We start from the raw sequence: 22,186 nt of genomic DNA, 5'->3' as shown, positions 1-22,186 counted from the left end.
CCTCACTGCATGTCATCATCATCCTCCACAAATCTGGCAGCTATGAGGGCCTCCCGAGTGAGCCTGCCTCGTCTAGCCTGTGCGAAAGCCTCATCCCTGTCGTCATCACCACCGAGGACCCCCTCATTCTCATCCCCATCAGCGTCCTCCTCATCGGAGGAGACATGCAGCTCCTCCATCTCCTCCTCAGCCAGCTCCTCTTCCCGTTGCAGCGCCAAGTTGTAAAGGGCGCAGCAGACAACGACGGTGCATGACATCCTCTGCAGACTGTATTGCAGGTCCAGCTTCACCAGACTGGTCCAGGTACCAGAACCACATCTTCAGCATCCCAATGGTCTGCTCCACCAAGTTGTGAGCTGCTGCATCAGCCTCATTATAGAGTTGCTCTGCTGCAGTCTGAGGCCGCCACACAGATGTCATCAGCCACAGCCTCTGAGGGTAGCCCTTTGTCCCCCGGGAACCAACTGTACAGTCTCTGTGGACCCTGTAAGACTGCAGGCATCTGCGAGCGACTCAGGATGCAATGCATTTCATGGCTGCCCTGTCAACCTGCAACATGGGGGACACTGGACCAAACCGGGATGCTGAGATTGCAAGGGGCTGTGAGCGCCTCCAGCAGTGACTGCTACATGGCCAGCGTTGGCGAGGAGATTGTACAACGTGTGCACTCCAACTGCTCTGCGGTCCAATAAAGCGGTGGCGGACTCGAAGTTTGTGCCAGGGGGTGGGGGGGTAAGGCATGGAGCGCTTGGTGGCCCTTTGGTGCCTCCACGATGCATGGGCGAGTAGGCTAGGAGCCTGAACCCAATCATATCACTGTGGCTGCGCCTGATCTATCTCAGTTGCAGAGGCATGGTCAGTTTATACAGGTGTCCCTGATGTGTGGCCATTTCCCTCACTTACCCTGCCCCCCACCTTGATTGCCTGTGCGCAGGATGCAGCGCCAGGGCAGCACTTGAATGCGCCCCCACCACCCCCCCCCACCCAAACTCCCTCCTCAGCAGTCGCCTCCGAGGCTGGCCAGCATTTGCCCCCAGACACCCCCACCGCTCAGCAGTCGCCTTCAGGGGCGGGCATCAGTTTCACCTACCCTCCTGGCGCCCCTGAGGCCTGTAAACAACAGGCGAGCTGTGGTGAACACTGCTGCTCACTCACCTCAGTTCCCACTAAGTGAAGGCCGCCAAGTGCACGTCGCCTGCGTGCTGTTGTGAAACACATCGGCGGTTTCCAAGATCCTGGCGGGATGACCATTTAATTATATGCTAATGTATTACAATTAGCTCCCTGCCGACCGATGACAGGAAATGCGGCCCGCCATTGGCAGGCTGAGCGGAAGATCGCAACCTGCCTTGACACCTTCGTGAAGTGGGTCCCGCCATATATTTTCAGCGCACACCACCCATTACGCCCACCGCCAGCGGGCTTGGAAAATTCCGCCCTCGGTGTTTGCGTACTGAGGGTCTACACACAGCTTGATGCAACCACACACAAAGGTGGCCATCAGGACGAGGGCGATGTTGGGCACGTTTTTTCCCCCCTTCATCTAGAGGCTTGTACAACATGTCCCTGTGTATACGATCCATTTTCGACCTCCAGATAAAGCAAAAGATGGCTCGGGTGATTGCCACCATGCAGGAGTGAGGAATGGGCCAGGCCTGCGTACAGGTGCAACACCAAGAGTGCCTCACACCTGATGACCAGGTTCCTACCCACAATGGAGAGGGCACGTCACTCCCACATGCCCAGTTTTATTTTCACCAGAGGCTCTTGCTCCTTCCAGTTTCTAACGCATGCCCCTGTCCCTCTGAACCATATCCCCAGCATCTTCAGGCCATCTGACCTGACGGTGAAGGGGACAAAGGATCAGTCAGTCCAGTTCCCAAAGAACATGGACTCGCTGTTCCCACGATTTACCTTGGCCCCTGAGGCCAGTTCAAACTGGTCGCAGATGTTTATCAGTCTGCGCACTGACAGCAGATCCGAAGCAGAAAACGGTGATATTGTCCATGTACAGGGAGACTTTGACCTGAGTGCCTCCACTGCCTGGGATTGTCACTCCTCTTATGACCGGATCCTTCCTGATGGACTCAGCAAAGGGTTCTATGCAACACACAAACAGGACAGGGTAGAGAGGGCAGCCAGATTTAATTGGAAAGCTTTGTGATTCCCACCCATTGTTTGAAACTGCGCTACTGATGTTAGTGTAGAGCAGTTGGATCCAGTTGTGGATTCGCTCCCCAAACCCCATTTTGGAGAGCATATTCACCATGTAGGTGCGCAATACTCTAAAGGCCTTCTCCTGGTCCAGGCTGATTTTTTTTTTTTGTAAAAATATACTTTATTCATAAAATATCTTCAATCACATTCCAAACCATTTCAAAAACAACATTACAAGGGTACAATCCAGGTTACACTTTTACAAGATGTATCACCAGGTGCATCAGTACAAACAATATTACAATCATTTACAGCCTTTCATTTTGATCTGTACAGCCCGAGGGGCTCTAAACAGTTCCCAGTCTCTCGGTGCGCTGTGGTAGAAAGGTCTTAGACAGCGACCCTTCCCCATTGCGCCTTTGCGGCAGCTGCCCCAAGCTTTAGTGTGTCCCTCAGCACGTAGTCCTGGACTTTGGATTGTGCCAGTCCGCAACAATCGGTCGGGGACAACTCTTTGTGCTGGAAGACCAACAAGTTTCGGGCAGACCAAAGCGCCTCTTTCACCGAATTGATGATCCTCCAGCTGCAGTTGATGTTTGTCTCGGTGTGTGTCCCTGGGAACAGCCCGTAGAGCACAGAGTCCTGTGTCACAGAACTGCTCGGGATGAACCTCGACAGCAACCACTGCATCTCTCTCCAGACTTTCTTTGCAAAGGCACAGGCTGATGAGGCAGGTGTCCACACCCCTGTCCCGTACATAGGCAATCGTATCTCTGAGTAGCTTGAGGCTCTCAGAGATCTTCCTGCCGGGTACAGCGCAGGTCTGGTAAGGGTATATCACCAAATCCAGAGCAGACCTGACCTGATTGGCGATGACCTTGGACAGAATCTTATACTCCACATTCAACAGTGAAATGGGTCGCCAATTTCTAATTTCCTCCCTTTCCCCGTTCCGCTCGTAGATGAGGGTGATGATGCCTTTCCTCGTGGATTCTGACATGCTGCCAGCCAGGAGCATACTCTCATATACTTATAGCAGGTCTGGGCCGATCCAGTCCCGCAGAGCCGAATACAACTCCGCCGGTAACCATGTCCGTCCCATTTCCCGTGCCTCTGCCCTCACACCTTCCTCTCCCTCCCAGAACCATGATTGGGTCCCCCTTGTCCTCACTTTTCACCCCACTAGTCTCCACATTCAAAGGATCATCCTCCACCGTTTCCACCAACTCTAGCATGATGCCACCAGCAAACACATCTTCCCTTCACCCTCCCCTGTCGGTATTGCGTAGGGGCCATTCCCTCCAGGACACCCTGATCCACTCCTCCATCACCCCCAACACCTCAACCCCCTCCTGCAGCACCTTCCCATGCAATCATAGAAGCTACAACACCTGCCCCTTTACCTCCCTCCCCCCTCCCCACCCTACAAGGGCCCCAAACACTCCTTTCAAGTACTTTCCTCAATTTGGTCTACTGCATTTGCTGCTCCCAATGTGGTCTCCTCTACATTGGACAGACCAAACACAGGCTGGGTGACCACTTTGTGGAACACCTTCGGTCTGTCCACAAGCAAGACCTAGGCCTTCCTGTCGCTTGCAATTTCAACACACCATCCTGCTCTCATACCCACATGTCCGTCCTTGGCCTGCTGAAATGTTCCAGTGAAGCTCAACGCAAACTGGAGCAACAGCACCTCATCTTCCGATTAGGCACTTTACGGACGTTCCGGAATTAACACTGAGTTCAACAACTTCAGACCATGAACTCTCTCCTCCATCCCCACCCCTTTTGATCCCCCCCCCACCCCGCCGTTTTTTCTTATTTATTTTCATTTTTTAAATTTTTTTTATTTTCCCACTTATTTTCATTATTATTTTTAAAATTTATTTCCATTTTTATTCATTGTTTTATCCCCAGCTTTTAGCCTTTTCGATCCTTTTTCTCACCACCATCCCCTCCCTTCACACCAACCCCACGAGGGCCATCTGTCACTTTCCAGAGTGCTTAACCTGGTCCTACCATTATCACATTCTGCTTTCCATTCTTAATGTCATCATTAGCACCTCCTTTAGCCAGAACCACCACTATTAACAACCCTTTGACCTTTTGTTTATGACAACTTTCGCAATCTCTCCTTTGCCTCTACCTATCACTGGCCTTCTATCCAGCTTCACCTGTTCCATCCCCCCCCCTTAAACAGTATATATTTCACCACATTTCTACTTCCCTTCAGCTCTGAAGAAGAGTCATACGGACTCAAAACGTTAACTTTGTCTTTCTCTCCACAGATGCTGTCAGGCCTGCTGAGTTTTTCCAGCATTTTTTGTTTTTGTTTCAGATTTCCAGCATCCGCAGTATTTTGCCTTTATATCAGCCGGTAAGCAGTCACTTTCGGGAGTTTTACTCTTCTCGAAGGTCTCAAGGACCTTAGTCAATTCGTCAGGAGTTAGCAGTTTGTCCAGACTCTCCCGTGTACTGTCGTATAAGACCTCCGTGATAGAGGACAGGAAGGACTGGGAGGCCGTGCTGTCTGTGGGCTTCACGTCATACAATCCGGCATAAAAGGTCCTGATCCTCAAAATGTCCGGCTGTGATGACTTTATTGAGCCGTCTTCTTCCTTCAGTCTATTAATCAGAGCTCTCTCTGTATACGTTTTGGAAGAAAAGTGAGCACGTCTCCTCCTACTCCACTGAGCGGGTTCTGGACCAGAAGATGATCTTGGAGGCTTCTGAGGCTCTTCACTTCATTGAGTTCATCCTCGACATCGACCCCCATCGACTGCAGCCGGAGCAGGTTCTGCATGTTTTTCTGGAGTCGGGACATTTCCCTTTGTTCCTTTCTAGCCTTCTGGACACCTTTGAGGATGAAAATATTCTTGATGTTCTCCTTGATCACTTCCCACCAGCATGTCAGAGACTCAAAGAGGGGTTTCACAGTTCTCCAACCTTTGTAATCCCTCTTGAGCTCCTCAATGTTCTCTGGGGTCAGCAGTTGCACGTTCAGCTTCCATGCCCCCCTGCCAACCCTCTGGTCTTCCTCTATGTGACAGTCAGCCAGTAGGAGGCAGTGGTCAGAGAAGAACATCGCTTTGACATTGGTGGATCTGACTGTGAACACACGGGACACAAACAGGAAGTCTATCCTGGAACAGCTGGACCCGTCTGGCCGTGACCAGCTGTATCTACGCTGCACTCCATCTGCAGGTTGCTAAGGATGTCATGGTGACAGTGAAAAAGGTAATTGGGGAACACTGTGATGGGAACACTGTGGCGGGGAACATGGTGACGGTGAAAACAGTGATGGGGAACACAGTGACGATGAACATGTTAATTGGGGAACACTGTGGCGGGGAACACGGTGACAGGGAACATGGTAATTGTGGAATACGGTGACAGTGAACGTGGTAATTGTGGAACACAGTGACAGGGAGCACAATGAGGGGGAACACGATGAGTGTTGGCATCCTTTACTGTTTCTATCAGGAGTCTGGACGTGGCGTCCAGTCCAGTGTCAGCCCTGCCAGATCGTCCAGCTGCAATGATGCAGTTGAAGTCACCGCCCAGAACAACTGGCCTGGAAGTCGCCAGTAGCAGCAGGAGCCACTGAAGGATCACGAGCCGCTCGCTGTTTTGAGCCAGGGCATACACAGTAATTAACTGGAGTGGAGCATTCTTGTATGTCTGCTGTGGGGAGGCGCCCGCCCACCAACCCTTAACCTCGGAGATGAAGCTGCCTCCTTGCAGCAGAATACCCAGGCCGGAGGAACATGAGTAGTTTCCTCCCGACCAGATCGATAGCCCATGGGACCACCATCATGACCATTGCCTGTAGGAGCTGAGGTGCAGTTTCGCACACTCCTGCAGAAACAGGTCAGCTTCAACCTTGGTAAGGTAATCCAAGGTCACCACACATCACGTAGTAGATTTAATGCTACTCACGTTAATGGATACAATCTTTATCCCTGTTTTTTAAAGCATTTTGTCACTTACCAGACCTGTTGTCTTTGAGTTTCAGACCTTTGGTCTGCTCCTGCATACCCATAGTGTTTGCAAATTGTCTCACTTTGGATGGATGAAGAAACCATCGTGAACTGCCCCATTGGAAATGTTCCACTCAGGTGGCACTGGGGGGTTCATGCAAGAAATCTTTCCAATTCATTCCCCCTCCGGAGCATTGCTGCTCCCGGCTTCCCGGAGCAGGGGTGTGCTGGGCCCTTCGCTGCTTCCAGCTTCCTGGGGGCTGGGTGTACTGGTCTCTTCAAGTTGTGGGCGAAGTTGGAGTGCACTGGTCTCCTCATTGTCTCCAATGTTCTGGAGCTCAGGTGCCTCCTCCTCCAACTCCCTAAAGCCTTGCCGCTTCTTCTGTTGGTGTCGCCCTTGCCCTTCTTCGTCTGAAGAGCAGCAGCCCTTATCATCCGTGTCAGATGGGAGACACTTCCTGCCACTCGTCTGGGAAGTGGCTTGGTCCCTTCTTAGCCCCTTCTTCTTTTTGGTCTTTTTCACCAGCTGCCATTCCCCCAGTTGATTGTCTGCTGGTTCCTTCTCCATTGATTTGCTCTGCTGAGGAGTGGGAGTTCAGGTGTCAGTGCAGCTGTTTGGCCTTCTGCTGCCTCAATGTTTCCCTTTGTCTTGTCTCTCTCTGTGTTCTCCTTTGTCCCATTGTGCTCACTGGAGGCCTTGGTGGGTGGAGGTTTGCAAGTGTCCTTGGTGGTAGAGACACTGACCATTTCATCTGCTTCCCCCTTGTTGGCTTTGGCCGCCTACACATAAGTGAGGCAGCATTTGGAGCAGGTCTTGTAGAGGTGGCCTGCCTCGCCACACAGGTTGCAGCACTTTGTCTGTTTGCATCCTTTGTCAGGTGCCCTTCCTGTTTGCAATTCTTGTAGAGGACGGCACTGCAGTTGGCTGCCACATGACCAGATTTGCTGCATGAGCAACAAAGTTTGGGCTGCCCAGCGTAGAGAAGGTAGCCACGGCTTCCTTCAATAGTGAAGCTGGATGGAGGGTGGAGGATTGCTTCATCCATCTTGAGTGTGACCTTGACCTGGCATTTGCGCCAAATCCTGACGGCGTCTTTGACCTCTGTGCAGTTCCCAACCTTGTCAACATACCTGGCGAGGAAGGTGAGCACATCAGCGACAGGAACATGGGGGTTGTAGAGATGCACAGTCACCACACGGTCCTGTTGCAACAGCAGAGCAAAGAGTGGCTCCACCATAAGGATTCTGATCTGTGGCTGGTCTCTCTTCTCCTTGAACACCTTCAGGAATTTGACGCAGGCAGCAACATTCTTGAAGGTCACATCGAAGTATCAAGCACTGGCGAAGTCTTGCAGGCAGTAGATCTCCACGGCTTCAAATCCACAGGGCTCCAAAAGGATTCTCTTAATGAAGATGGCAGGTCAATGGGTGTACCTCCTTTGCTGTCTTTCACCGCCACTCTAAAGGTGTTACATACCCCCTGGTTTGGGGCTTGACTGCAGCCATTACCTGTTCAAGTTCCCAATGTTAGGCACTGAAGCCCCTTCAAAAGAGAACAAACAACCACAGGAGAGCCTCCAATACCAAAGGGCAAAAAGGCCAAAGCCTTTGCTGAAACCTCCCAGTAAAAGAAATGATACCCATAAAAACAACACTTAAGCACATGCAGAAGCAACCATAATCATGGTCTCTACCCTGCCAGTTAAGTATGACATGATCTATGCAGATAACTTAAATACCACTGCACTGTCTGACTGTCTGTAATTACCATGTTGAAATGTCTGTAATGTTCGTTGATCATGATCTATGTGGAAAACTTGAATGTGATTGCACTTTTTGCAATGGCCATTTTGAAATGTTCTTTCAGGTATTTTATGAATAAAGTATATTTTTCCAAAAAAAAAAGTGGTGAGTTACGATGAATGGTTGTTTTTTGGTCTGGAAGATGGTTGAAAGTTGGGTTCCCCAGGAGCTGGTATTAGGTTTCATGACTAGGTAAAAGGCATTTCCTCAAAGTGGTCCATGAGCTAAGAATGTGTATGGTGTTTATATGTAGCTTCCTTTTAATTTACAAGTGGTTCAATTTAAAAAATAACCAGCAACAAAGCTCTAGTCTTCAACAAAATAAAGGTTACTTTATTACAAAACATTGCTATTAGTTACTAAATAAAAGTAATAATGTTACTAACTAAATACATACAAAGATTAAATGCAAATAAGAATACAAGATGCTTACAAAGATGAAATTCAGTTCAGTCCTTTAAGATATTGTTGCAGGCTTGTAGCTTCAAATTGAAGTGTTGTCTGGAGTGAAGGATTGAAGTTGGAAGAGTTGTGTTCAGCATCTGCAATGGCTTCTGTCGTCAAACAGTCATTACTTGTCTTTATAGGTGAACTCAGCAGGTCAGCAGGTTTTTGGGACAGAGAGAGGTTTCTTGTTCCTCACTAGTTCTGCAGTTACAACACTTACAGATTGCCTGGATTCTATCAACAGAACAACAGTTGATTTCTGAATATCTTCCTCTTTGCCCTCCCTTGGCCAAGAATCCTCTCAGATGATGTCTCTGAGTTCTTCCTGGGGTTCTTCACCAAAATGGATGTTCTCAGCCAGCCTTTATACAGTTCAAAATTCAAAATGGCTGCTATCTCAAACTGTCGAATCATGCTTCCATATTAGGTTTTGGGTTAGCCCGGGTCTGGGCATCATTCCATCCACTGTTTTTTAGCCAAGGTAATTAACCTTTTAAATGTCTTCGTCATTAACTCGAATGGCTCTCGTTCCTCCAGGTTTGGTGAGATAGGAAAGATATGCACACCTCCAGTGGAAGCCATTGCCAATGAATCTCTGTTTACCCTTGTGGAAATGTGCATTGAATTTCAAATGTCTACACATGTCTGGGTATGTCTATTTGCAATCCACTTGGAGCCTTCAAGAAGCTTGACAAACATTGCTGTTGGAAAAGATCAGGTGACTTTTGGCAGCCATTTTTACTGCTCCTCGAGTCCATTTAAAAGAAAGATTAGCTTTTTGGCTGTGTTTGCTGCCAACACTGCATGCGCAGTTGTACTGTTTTACTCCATGACATCATTGGGACGCCACAGTGAACTTAATCACAATTGCCAGATTAACTCAATACATTTAAGCGGGTGCTTCATCAAATAAACGGTTGAAAATGAATGTTATGTAGACTGCATATTACTCCATCTTACAGCTTTTTAAAATGCAGACAGACATTTAACCAACAAAAGATGATAGCGTCTTTAAAGTTTATTCATGGCGATCAGGATATTAATGTGATCTATGGTGATTTTGCTTCAGATTTGATCGCAGACTGATTTTTTTTTTTAAAAAGGCACACACTCAGTGTTGCTGCTCCCACCTAACATGAAACTGCACCTACATAAAGATAAAAGCAAAATACTGCAGATGCTGGAAATCTGAAACAAAAACAGAAAATGCTGGAAAAACTCAGCAGGTCTAGCAGCATCTGTGGAGAGAGAAACAGAGTTAACATCGAGTCCATATGACCCTTCTTCAGAGCTGAGGAGAAGTGGAAATGTGATGAAATTTATACTGTTTAAGTGGGGGTGGGGCAGGTGGAGCTGGATAGAAGGCCAGCGATAGTGGGGGACAAAGGAGGGATTGACAAAGATGTCATGAACTAAAGGACAAAGGGAGCATTAATGGTAGTGGTTAGTGCTAAAAAAAGGTGCTGATGGTGGCATAAAGGTAAGAAAGCAGAATGTGATATGACAGAACAAGGGGAGCATTGTGTGAAAGAACAACATGGAACAAGTAACAGATGGCCCTGTAGGGGATGGGGTGGGGAGAGGGGGCAGTAGTGGGGAAAAAGGATAGAAAATGGGATAGAAGGGGAGGTAAAAAAGGGGATAAAACCACGGATAAATGAATGAAAATAAAAGCAAAAATAAGTGGATAAAAAATAAAAATGAAAGTAAAAAATAGGGGATTATAAAAGGGGGTGAGGGATGGACGAGAGGGTTAAGTCTTAAGTTGTTGAACTCAACGTTGTTAAGTACAGAAGGCTGTAAAGTGCTTAATCAGAAGATGAGGTGCTGTTCCTCCAGTTTGTGTTGGGCTTCACTGAAACATTGCAGCAGGCCAAGGATGGACATGTGGGCATGAGAACAGGATGGTGTGTTGAAATGGCAAGTGACAAGAAGGTCTGGGTCATGCTTGCAGTCAGACCGGAGGTGTTCTGCAAAGCAGTCATCCAGTCTGCATTTGGTCTCCCCGAAGTAGAGCAGACCGCATTGGGAGCAGCGGTGCAGTAGACTAAATTGAAGGAGGTGCAAGTGAAGCGCTGCTTCACCTGAAAGGAGTGTTTGGGCCCTTGGACGGTGAGGAGGGAGGAGGTTAAGGGGCAGGTGTTGCACCTTCTGCGATTGCATAGGAAGGTGTCGTGGGAAGGGGATGAGGTTGTTAGCCAGGGGCTGCAGCCGAACTGCTGACACAGGCAAAAGCAACCTGAGTCCAGTCACTGGCTTGCGCTGGCTGGAACCGGTTTGAAGTAGCTGAGTTTCTTGGAAAACAAAGGGAATGTGATAAGACACAAGTCCTTATTTAGGAAAGGAGTAATGAGGTAATGCTACCTAAGTCCTTGGAACAGAGCCAATGAGAAGATGCCACAGACTAGGCGAGCAAGCCTAAACCAATGGGAGAGAGACAGCACTGCTTGAAGAGATAAGATTCAGTATAAGACTGGAGGATTTCGGGTGTGGAGGCAGCGAAAACTCCAGAGACCAACCATCGCAGAAGCGGAAGAATCTACGTCAGCAACGTAGAGACGCAAGAGAGAGAGAACGGAACGCCTGGCCAGCGTCAGCTCTCCTTTTCGGGTATTAGCTTTTATATTCTGTGACCACTCAGGGAGTGTCAGAGAAACCTAGTGGGTGTGCGTTTAGATCCTAGTTTTGGGTATAAAACTGTATAACCTGCTGTAAACTGCATGTCTATATTTAACCAGACGTATAAGCTATATGTAGATGATCTAACGACGTGAATAAAGAGAATTTAGAGTTAAGAGAGAATTGACTCTTCTCCTCTTTGTACTAAGCCAACAACTGTTACCAGTGACCTCCGGCAACAAGGTGTTGAGGGCGATGGAGGGGTGGACCAGGGTGTACCTACGGAATGCTGACAGGGGACGGTGAGGGGAAGATGCTGGAATTGGCAAAAATGGCGGTGGATGATCCTTTGAATGCGGAGGCTGGTGGGGTGATAAGTGAGGACAAGGGGGACCCTAACATGGTTCTGGGAGGGAGAGGAAGGTGTGAGGGCGGATATGCGGGAGATGGGTTGGACACGACTGAGAGTCTGGTCAACCACAGTTGGGGGGAAAATCTCAGTTAAGGAAGGAGAGAGACATGTCAGAAGCGCCGTTTTAGAAAGTGGCAACATCGGAACAGGTGTGACGGAGGCGAAGGAACTGAGAGAATGGGATGGAGTCCTTGCAGGAAGCAGGGTGTGAGGAGCTGTAGTCGAGGTAGCTGTGGGAGTCAGTGGGCTTGTAATGAATATTGGTGGACAGTCTATCACCATAAATGGAGACAGAAAGGTCGAGGAAGGGAAGGGAAATGTTGGAGATGGGCCATGTAGAGGTGATAGAGGGGTGGATATTGGAAACACAATTGATAAAGTGTTTCCAGGTCCAAACGAAAGCATGAAGCTGCACCGAAAGAGTCATCGAAGTACCAAGAAAAGAGTTGTGAGAGGGGGCCTCAGTAGGACTGGAACAAGGTTGTTCAGTGAGAGGACAAGTTCACCCAGGCGGAGGAGAGTGGTGATCGATGGTGTTTGTTCGGGTTTCTGTTCAAGGAAGGAGCGGAGAGCGCTCAGACCATCCTGGTGGGGGATGGAGGTCCATGGTGAACAAGAGGCGGTTAGGGCCAGGGAACTGGAAATCATTGATATGACGAAGGGCAACAGAGGAATCGCGGATGTAGGTGGGAAGAGACTGGACAAGGGAAGAGAGAACAGAGTCAAGGTGGGAAGAAATGAGTTCCGTGGGGCAGGAACGGGCTGACATGATTGGTCTACCAGGTCAGTCCTGTTTGTGGATTTTGGGAAGGAGATAGAAGCCAGCTGTCTGGGGTTAGGAGACTATAAGGTTGGAAGTTGTGGAGGGAAGATCTCCAGAGAAGATGACAACTACACCTGCCGTTTTGACATAGCCAACACCATTCAACACCTTTCCCCAGCAGGAATTGTCACCTTTTGAAACCAATCCGTGTTGAAGTGCTTACCAGCTCAGTTTTAAACAACATCCGTTTTCTGTGCACGTGCAAACCAGTGCACATGCATAGATATGTATCGGGAGCCATTTTTGCAACCATCTTGCATTGGCAGGAGACACAGTGTAGCTTTTTTACGAAATATATATGAGATGTTTGTTTTTAATGTTTATGTTTTTTTGTAAAAGGGCATTTTAGTTAAAAAGAATTGTTATATAAAACCTGCCAGTAGGGTGTGATAAGTCCTGGATGTATTGCCCTCTGGTGGAGAATAAGGAATAAAGGAACCTGTCTTTCAAACAGGGAGTTGGGGTTCAGAAGCATATAGCTGTGTGTGTATTCTTAATTGTTAAGAAGTGACAAAACACTTCAAAATTGCGAGGAGGATGGGATCATCATTATTAGGGGCTTTAGAGGCTTTTGACCCATCTACTATGGACTTTGTAGTTTATGTCGAGCAAATGGAAGAGTTTTTCACTGCGAATGAGATTGAAGAGGAAAAGCAGGCCTGAGTGTTTCTTACAGTCATCGGAAAGAAAAATTTCACTTTACTGAGAAATCTCATTGCTCCTGACAAGTCAGCAGATAAAAGCTTTAAAGAGTTTGTGGACGTTTTGAAAAAGCACTTCGATCCCAGACCAGCAATTATTGCCAAGAGATTCAAGTTTCACTGAAGAGAACAGCATGACAGTGAGTTTCCCAGTTCCTGGCTGAGTTGAGAAAATTAGCCAAAGATTGTGACTTTAAAGGTTACCTGTTAAAGTGGATCAAATTCGACTTGAAGCTCAGAGGGATACTGTGCTTTCCAAAGTTTACCTGAACACAGAAGGGTTGGTGTGTACCTCAAGAAGTGACTACTGAGCTTAAACCTTACTACATGCGTAGATTTGAGCTGACTCCGTAAGACGGTTGTTTGTTATGGGGAATCAGAGTTGTTATTCCTCCAAAATTCCAAACACGAGTGTTAGAAGAACTTCATCTCAGTCACATGGAAATTGTCAAAATGAAAGCCTTAGCTCATCTACATGTATGGTGGCCACGCCTGGATAAAGACATTGAAGGCATGGTCAGTGATTGCCTTCCATGCCAAGAAATGAAATCTTCTCTTGCACCTGCCTCATTACATCCATGGGCTTGGCCTGACCAGCCATGGCAGAGACTTCACGTGTACTTTGTCCACTTCTCGGACATACACTCCTGATTATGGTGGATGCCCACACAAAGTAGCTTCATGTTATTCCCATGAAGTTGACTACTTCAGCAAAGACCATTGATGCTCTCCAGAATGTGTTCACTACTTTTGGATTGCTGGAGCAGATTGCGTCTGACAATGGCACACAGTTCACATCATGTGAATTTCAAACATTCCTGAAAACCAATGGGATCAAGTAGATTCTCATCTCGCTTTACCACCCACCCTCAAATGGTGAAGTGGAGGGTTTTGTCCAGATATTCAAAATGGCCATATTGAAGGAAAGGACGCAAACAGATTGGAAGTTGAAGCTGAATAACTTTTTGATGATGTATCGTAACACTCCACATTCAACAACAGGCTTATCTCCTGCTGAACTTATGTTTGGAAGACAACTGCGTGCCAGAAAGGATTCACTGTGTCCGGATTTGAAAGGAAAGATTGGTTCAAGGCAACTTGATCAGAAAAGGTCACATGACACAAGTAAACCAGCTCATGAGTTTAATCTGGATCAGTCTGTTTGGGTCCGAAATTACTGTGAGACACCAAAGTGGCTCCTGGGAAGAATCATCAAGCGTCGAGGACCACTGATCTATGATGTTGAATCTTCCTGTGGAATCTGGAAGAGACACACTGACCAGGTTAGAGAAGCCAAATCCAAGGAACCAAATTTCAGGGGATCTTCAGTCACAATGGAAGATTTCTGGGAAACATCTGCTCCAGTTGGTGAAACCCGACTTGATTCAACTGACAAACCTGTAGCTGCAACTGTTGAACCTGAACAGCAGAACCTTCCATTTCTAAGCAAACAAACTGAGATACCCAAGCGAACACTCCTCTCTAGGCCAAAGTGAATCTGCAAACCACCTGACCAATTTGTTCCTGGCTAAAGGGGGAGGAGATGTGAGATGTTTGTGTTTAATGCTAATGCTGTTTTGTAAAAGGACATTTTAGCTAAAAAGAATTGTTATATAAAACCTGCCAGTAGGGGGGTTAATTCCTGGATGTATTGCCCTCTGGTGGAGAATAAGGAATAAAGGAATCTTTTGTCTTTCAAACAGGAAGTTGGGGTTCAGAAGCAGATAGCTGTGTGTGTATTCTTAATTGTTAAGAAGTGACAAAACACTTCACTACAATATCACAACTACACATCCATGACATAGGACCACTGCTTTTCTTGATCTATATTAATGATCTAGACTCGGGTGTACAGGATACAATTTCAAAATTTGCAGATGGCACAAAACTTGAAAGCATTGCAAACTGAGAGAAAGTTAATGATGGACTTCAAGAGGACCAAGGCAGACTGGTGGAATGGATAGACATATGGCAGATGAAACTTAATGGAGATGTGTGAAAGCGATATATTTTGGTAGAAAGAACAAGGAAAGGCAATATAAAATAAAGGATACAATTCTAAAGGGGGTACAAGAGCAGAGAGGCCTGGAATATATGTGCATAAATCACTGAAGGTGGCAGCAAAGGTTGAGAAAGTGGTAATGAGGCATACGGGATCCTTGGCTTTAAAAATAGAGGCATAAAGTACAAAAGCAAGGAAATTATGATGAACCTTTATAAAACACTGGCTCAACTGGAATGTTGTGTCCAATTCTGGCCATCACACTTTAGGAAGGATGCAAAGACATTTGAGAGGATACAGAAAAGATTTATGAGAATGGTTTCAAGGATGAGGGACTTCAATTATGTGGATAGACCGGAGAAACTGAGGCTGTATTCCTGGACAGACTAGACAGGGAAAAACTGGACCCCTTGGCAGAAGGGTCAAGAACCAGAGAACACAATGGCAAAAGAACCAGAAGTGACATGAGGAAGAACATTTTTAAAGTAATGAGCGATAAGGAACTGGAACACACTGCCTGAGAGTGTGGTGGAGGCAAATTCAATCGTGGCTTTCAAATAGGAATTAAATGATTATCTGAAAAGATTTGGAGGGCTACAGAGAAAAGGCTGGGAAGTGGGGCTAGCTGAGCTGTTCTTGCAGAGAGCTGGCATGGACACCACAGGCCAACTGACCTCCTTTTGTGTTGTAACTATTCTATGATTTTATGAAAAGGTTATGGCCAAGCAACTGATTGGGAGAGGTAGCAAAACTGGATTAATGCATATATATAGCACCTTTCACGACTACCTTAAGTCTCAATGCACTTTACGGCCAATTAAGTACTTTTGAAGTGTGGTCAATGTTATAATGTAGGAAACTATGGGCTAGGATTAGAATATAGGACATATGGCATCTGTTTACTCACTATATGTATTGCTTGGGGCAAGAAGAAAGCAAAAAGGAATGGTGAAAAGAAGATTGAGATGGGAGGCTATCTGTAATCTAGGGATTGGCACAGATAAACAAATCAGGCTGTTTGGAGACAGGGACAGGGAGACTGCCCAATTGAAACAGGGATTGACATACTTAGGGTAGTTTCTAAGACAGATTGGAGTTTGGGATAGATCAGGGTTAGAATAGTGTTTCTATTTGATTCAAATATTTTACATTGTGCTTGAGAAGCAAAGGAAAATGAATTATGCAGAGAAAAGATATTAAGTGAAAACATTGAGTTAGTGTTTAAATTATATGAATTAGTTATTATACAGCTAGTCTATAAAACATTTTACCAAACCTGTTTAACTGTTCTGGTGTTAAAAGTGCAGCAACCAGTTAAAAAAAACTTTAATTATTTCCTTTAGTTGTAATATATTGACTAATTAGGGTCTGTACATGAATATGAAATTTGGATATGAATATGAAATTTGGATTAATCTTATGTTTGCTTCTATTTCAGTTATTTTATAATATAAATAAATCCATAATCTGTGATTCACATTACTATGTAATTTAGCTACAGATTATTGTCTGATATTTGGGATGAATATCAGTCAGTAGGAAATGTGATTTTTGGCTGTCATGTGCCTAGATTTCAGATTGTTTTATGAGAAAGGAATAGAAGGATCTGCTGATAGGGTGAGATGAAGAAGGGTGGTAAGGAGGCTTGTGTGGAGGATACAAACCAGCAAAACCCAAGTACTAAATCTGAAAAGGGGAACTAGATTATGAAATGGTTAGCTGAGGCCTTCCCAAAGGGCTTGAAGACTCATCAATAACAATGGCTAGAATAGAATAGCTTTCATTTGTGCACTTCAATCAGCATGTTAAATCTTGCCTTTTGTTGTTAAACATCTCAATGAACGTAATAGGGATCTCCAGGGAAGGCCAAAAATCCCACCCAAAATGAAGCTGCAAATGTTTGAAACTGAAATTACATCCACTTCCAAGGGGCTGAAGAGATGATGACAGTGGGGAACCCCAGTTTGGAATATTTTGCCAACTTTCTCAACAGTTTCCATGCTCAGTCATTCAGGTTCACTTTCACATTCGTCAACTTACATTGCTTTTCCTTAACTCATTTTTATTGCACACCAATGGAAAATGAAATTACCAAGCAAACGCTTGGTAAGCAAACCCCTGTAATAGAAGGAGTCTTCAAGTGAAAGTCATTCACTGAAAGCGGTTATGTTTTGCAATGGAAGAATTCTAAGCAAGCTATGGCCAAATGCCAAAGAACTTTCAAATGTGAAAAACATCATCTTTAGCTCCAGCTAGATATTTAGTACCATGAATCTGATAAAGAACAAACCATCATGGATGCCCAACTTCAGTCGTTGCTTTGTATATCCACACTGCAACATTATCCATTTTATTTCCAGTTCCATACATAACATTTCTCCCACTTCGACACCAGATGCCAAACTCATTAACATTTTTATAATTGGACCTTGAATCAAAATAATTGAGTATTCCTTTCTATTATAGAATGCCAGCATGGAATTTCCTCCAAAAGAATAAAATAGTGAATCCTGACAGAAAATTCTAAACACTATTTTAAAAATAGACCTATCAGCAGGGAACAAATGCTAATCATTGTCTTGGAGACTCAAGAAAGATTGGTAACCTATGGTAGTTGACCAAGTTGGTAGTGCTGTGTGGAAGTCTATGCACTTGAATGGTGAGCAGGATTTGCTGTGATTAAAGCTCGGTGAAAGAATCAATTAAGTCTTCCACAATGCATTTTTTTTGCGACAGCCAATCTTGCTCACTTAGTTGCACAGTGAACCAATTAAAGAATTTTCCCATCTCCATAAGTTGCCACAAGGTCAGTGCTTCTGGGCAGCAAACTGCCTCTATTTTTCTGATAAGTTAATTTGTCTTCTACAGAACTTGATTGGTTTGTAACAAAAGAGTTACAGATAAAAGCAAAAAACTGCGGATGCTGGAAATCCAAAACAAAAATAAAAATACCTGGAAAAACTCAGCAGGTCTGACAGCATCTGCGGAGAGGAACACAGCTAACATTTCGAGTCCATATGACTCTTCAACAGAACTAAGGAAAAATAGAAAAGAGGTGAAATATAAGCTGCTTTAAGTGGGGATGGGTGGGACAAGTAGAGCTGGACAGAGGGCCAGTGATAGGTGGAGATAGCCAAAAGATGTCATAGACAAAAGGACAAAGAAGTGTTGAAGGTGGTGATATTATCTAAGGAATGTGCTAATAAGTGACATTAAGGGTAAAGAAATATGGCTGTGAAAGCGAGTTTTACAGAACTTGATTAACAGGGCAGTAAAAATGAGCACAAACACTTTTGAAACTGCATTGCGGAATTATACTGTGTAAAACATTAAAAAAAACAAAGAACAGAGCTAGATTACAAGAAGTGTAACTGTAGAAACGTGTTCTGAAGTGCTCCTGTTAAATCTGAAGATAATTATTTTGTCATTAATGTTTTTCTAATGACACCAATAACAACAAATGGAACACAACATGAAAAGAATGCACCAATGCCTACTTTTTACTGATAATATGGAAGAACATAAACAGCCTTTAAAGTCATACCTTTAACATACGAATCTCTCTAACGGCCATCTTCTTTATGAATGGATCGTCCTCCGATTCCACAAATTTCTTAATGGCAACAATTTGTCCTGTATCCTTGTTTCTGCTCTTGAACACCACACTATAAGACCCTTCACCAATTTTTGCAAGTTTTTCATATTTTTCCATTTGTTCTCTATATATATTCAGGATAATTGACTTCAGTGTAGCAGCTATGGTAATTTTCAACGTACTCCAAATTACATTGATCTATATCTTACAAATTAAAACCACAAGCATAAAAGAAAATCTGATACCAGTGAAGCATGATGGATGATTTTTTTTCCCCCCAAACAGGAGTTAGTTACCTGAAAAGAGAAAAAAAAACATATGAAATCACTGTATGTTCAATTTTTGACTGTGGAACACACCACAGGAATGTTGCAAGTATTTAGAGCATTAGATTGCTTCTACAATTAACCACAAACTGAACTCTGACTCTCTGTTGCATTACCAGGGACGGGGGTGGGGTGGATGCAGAGTTAATCTTACTGCTTTGTATAGGGAGATTGAGAAAGTCAATTTCTTACGCTTCTTCAAAGCACTTTGGGATCTTTTCCACAATACAGGTTCAATACAAGTTTTACTGCCCTGTGTGATATAGAGCTGCAGCAGAAAGTTCACTCAATTAAGTCAAAGCAGAATTCAAGATTGATTGGGAGGACTTTTCGGGCTCTGCTGAACCAAAATATTGGGACAAACACATGCAAGTATGAAATATCCAAACATTTTATGCTAAATAGTAAAGGGAACCTCTCATCAGTCACCAAATAATTGATGATCTTGTTTGAAATGAATAGAAGAAATTATTTAATACATTTTGACTGTTAGTCTGTTTTTTTTAAATTGACAGGTTAATAAAAGGAGGGAAAGATATCATTGCCAAGATTAAAGCAAATTTTGCATGTCATGGCATTTGAAATGAAGTTATGTTAAGCAATAGGCCACAATTTCGCTAAACATAAAATAAATTTGCAAATATTGAATTATAAGATGGTCCCCGAGTATTCTTCCCGGCCCCGGAAATCATTTCATGATTGACACCAGAAATGTCGAATGAAGATAACAGATGTAAACCTGTTGTACAATTTCACTTAAAACATCACATATGTTGTTATTCCTATCTAGAATATATTACAAAATGAAATAAATTGGCTATGCTATAAAGATTTCAAAATTTCCTTTTATTTCCTATTTCATGGAGTCATAGGATGGTGTGAGAGACTAAGACCTCACACTGTATACTTTTATAAAATATATGTATATGCTCATCGCTATTTTTAAAAACTGAACAAAGACCATTAAAATGGCTGAAACTGAGTCTGTCTGTGACCCCTGAACAAAAGAAGCCACATTGCAGTTTCAGGAAAACACACACCTTGCTATCTCTGAGGAGCTATTGACAACCATCTGCAGACTGAGACTGCACATCCCAACTTCAAAGGGAGCTACACAAAGGCCACATGTATTCAATAAACCAGGCTGGTCAACAGAGAAGGAACATCTACTAAAACAATGGTTTCTCAAACATTCCTTTTAACCCATAATGGCTGAGACATTATCAGCCTAGAACACAAAGCTAATTTCCAAACACTAGATAAACATCCTTTGTTGAAGAAATCATGGAGGTAAAGTCACATGACCTAGGCCTCTGGCTTGTTGAACAAGTAATATTGCCTTGCTGGGCTGAATAGCTCAGTCAGATGTTGAACAGCATACTATCAGGCCTCAACAAAGGAGCTCTGGCCCAGGTTGGGCACTTGGCCCCATCTACCCTGCTTCTGCTGGAAGTCTGTGCCATTGCCTTCAAGACCGATTCATCTCTGCATGCCTATCTCATCATGTGAAGTCAACACCACCGAAAAAGTGAATTATTCATCATAAGTCTTCAGGCCACCGAGCTTTGTGAAGGAATACCTCATTGGACTTTGATTCTGAAAGAGAGAGAGAGAGAGACAGAAAGAGAGAGAGAGAGAAAAAGAGAGAGAGAGAGAGAGAGTGAAAGAGAGAGAGAAACACAGGGAGAGAGAGAAACAGAGAGAAAGAGAGAGAGAGAGAAAGGGAGAGAGAGAAAGAGAAAGAGAGCAAGAGAAAAAGAAAGACAGAGACAGAGAGAGAGAGAGACCAAGAGAGAGAGAGAGAAACACAGAGAGAGAGAGAGAGAGACAGACACAGAGAGAGAGCCCAAGGGGTCTACTCCATGCTGACTCCTGATGTGTCCTTGAATAATGCGCAAACCAAGGCTGTCATCCTAAGTGCCTACGAGTTATACCCTGAGGAATATCATCAGCAATTCTGAAATGCTCACAACAAGTCCACAAACCGACCCTAACGACTGTATGCACCTATGAGGGATTGCAGCAGTTGATATTGTTAGAGGAATTTAAAAACTGCCAACTCTCCAGCCTGAGGATGCACATGGAGGAGCAGAAAATCCTCACAGCCTGGGATGTAGCTGTCACAGCAGACAGGAATTATCTCCCCCATAGGCCTGGAAACTCAAGCAGACCCTTTCCAAGCCATTCCCATGAACATTGGAAAGATGAGCACGGGAACCTAGATAGGAAAGGTCCTCCACCCAGAGAGGAAAATACAAAGGAGGGTGCGAGAAGTCCCCCTGTCGCCGACGTGGTCACCTTCCTCACCAGGTACTTCGATAAGGTGGGGAGCGGCACCGAGATTCGAGACGACTTGGGGATCTGGACAGGCAAACGCCTGTTTAAGGTCACGCTAAAGACCGATGGTAAGGGAGCCATTTTCCACCCTCCTTCCAGTTTCGCTATCGGGGGAAACCGTGGCTACCTGGTCTACGCTGGGCAACCCAAGCATTGTCGCTCATGCGGCAAGGCTGGTCATGTGGCGGCCAACTGCAGCGCCTCCCTCTGCAAGATCTGCAAACAGGAAGGGCACCAGACAAAAGACTGCAAACAGGCCAAGTGCTGCAACCTGTGTGGCGAGGCAAGTCACCTCTACAGGACCTGCCCCAAACGCTGCCGTACTTACGCACAGGCAGCCAAAGCCGACCACGGGGAAGCAGAAGAAATGTTCCGTGTCACTCCAACCACCAAGGCCCCCAGGGAGCTCAACGGGACAAAGGAGGACACAGAGAGAGACAAGGTGGAGAAAGAGATTGAGGCAACAGAGAGCCAATCAACAGCACTACCCCCTGAACCTTCCAGTCCTCAGGACAGCGAATCAATGGAGGAGGAGGCAGCAGTGGAAAAGCAGCAGGGGGAGTGGTGGACGGTGAAGAACAAGAAAAGTAAGAGGGAGCGAAGAAGAAGCAAAGGCGTTTCCCAGAGAAGCGGCAAGAGGCGTCTCCCATCCGACACGGATGACAAGGGCAGCAGCTCTTCGGATGAGGAAGTGCCAGAGCGGCACCGACAGAAGAGGCGGCAAAGCTCCAGGGCGTTGGAGGACGAGACACCCGAGCTCCAGAAAATTGGAGACAACAAGGAGACCAGCGCACCCCAACTTGGCCTGCAACCTGAGGAGGCCAGTGCACCACAGCCCCTGGAATCTGGGAGCAGTGAGGCAATCATCGCACCCCAGCTCCAGGAAGCCGGGAACAGCAACCCCCCAGAGGGGGTGAGTTTTGGAGAAGCTTCTCCAGCAAAGGTCATCTCAAAATCCGCTCACTACGTGAACCTCCAGATGCC

General features: G+C 45.5%; 1 protein-coding gene across 1 annotated transcript in view; it reads right to left on the bottom strand.

Moving 5' to 3' along the window:
* Nucleotides 1-22,186, bottom strand: part of LOC144689532 (cyclin-dependent kinase-like 4) — a 100,352-nt gene that overhangs the window by 63,416 nt on the left and 14,750 nt on the right. The window contains exon 2 of the mRNA XM_078556698.1: nt 18,489-18,835. Within this exon, the coding sequence (XP_078412824.1) occupies nt 18,489-18,656 (168 nt within the window). The 5' untranslated portion in view covers nt 18,657-18,835. The remainder of the gene's footprint in view (nt 1-18,488; nt 18,836-22,186) is intronic.

This window comes from Cetorhinus maximus, chromosome 14, assembly GCF_964194155.1.
Source record: "Cetorhinus maximus chromosome 14, sCetMax3.hap1.1, whole genome shotgun sequence".
In the NCBI taxonomy this organism is placed as follows: Eukaryota; Metazoa; Chordata; class Chondrichthyes; order Lamniformes; family Cetorhinidae; genus Cetorhinus; species Cetorhinus maximus.
Note: the sequence above shows the minus strand (reverse complement) of the source record. Positions and strands in the feature narration are given on the sequence as shown.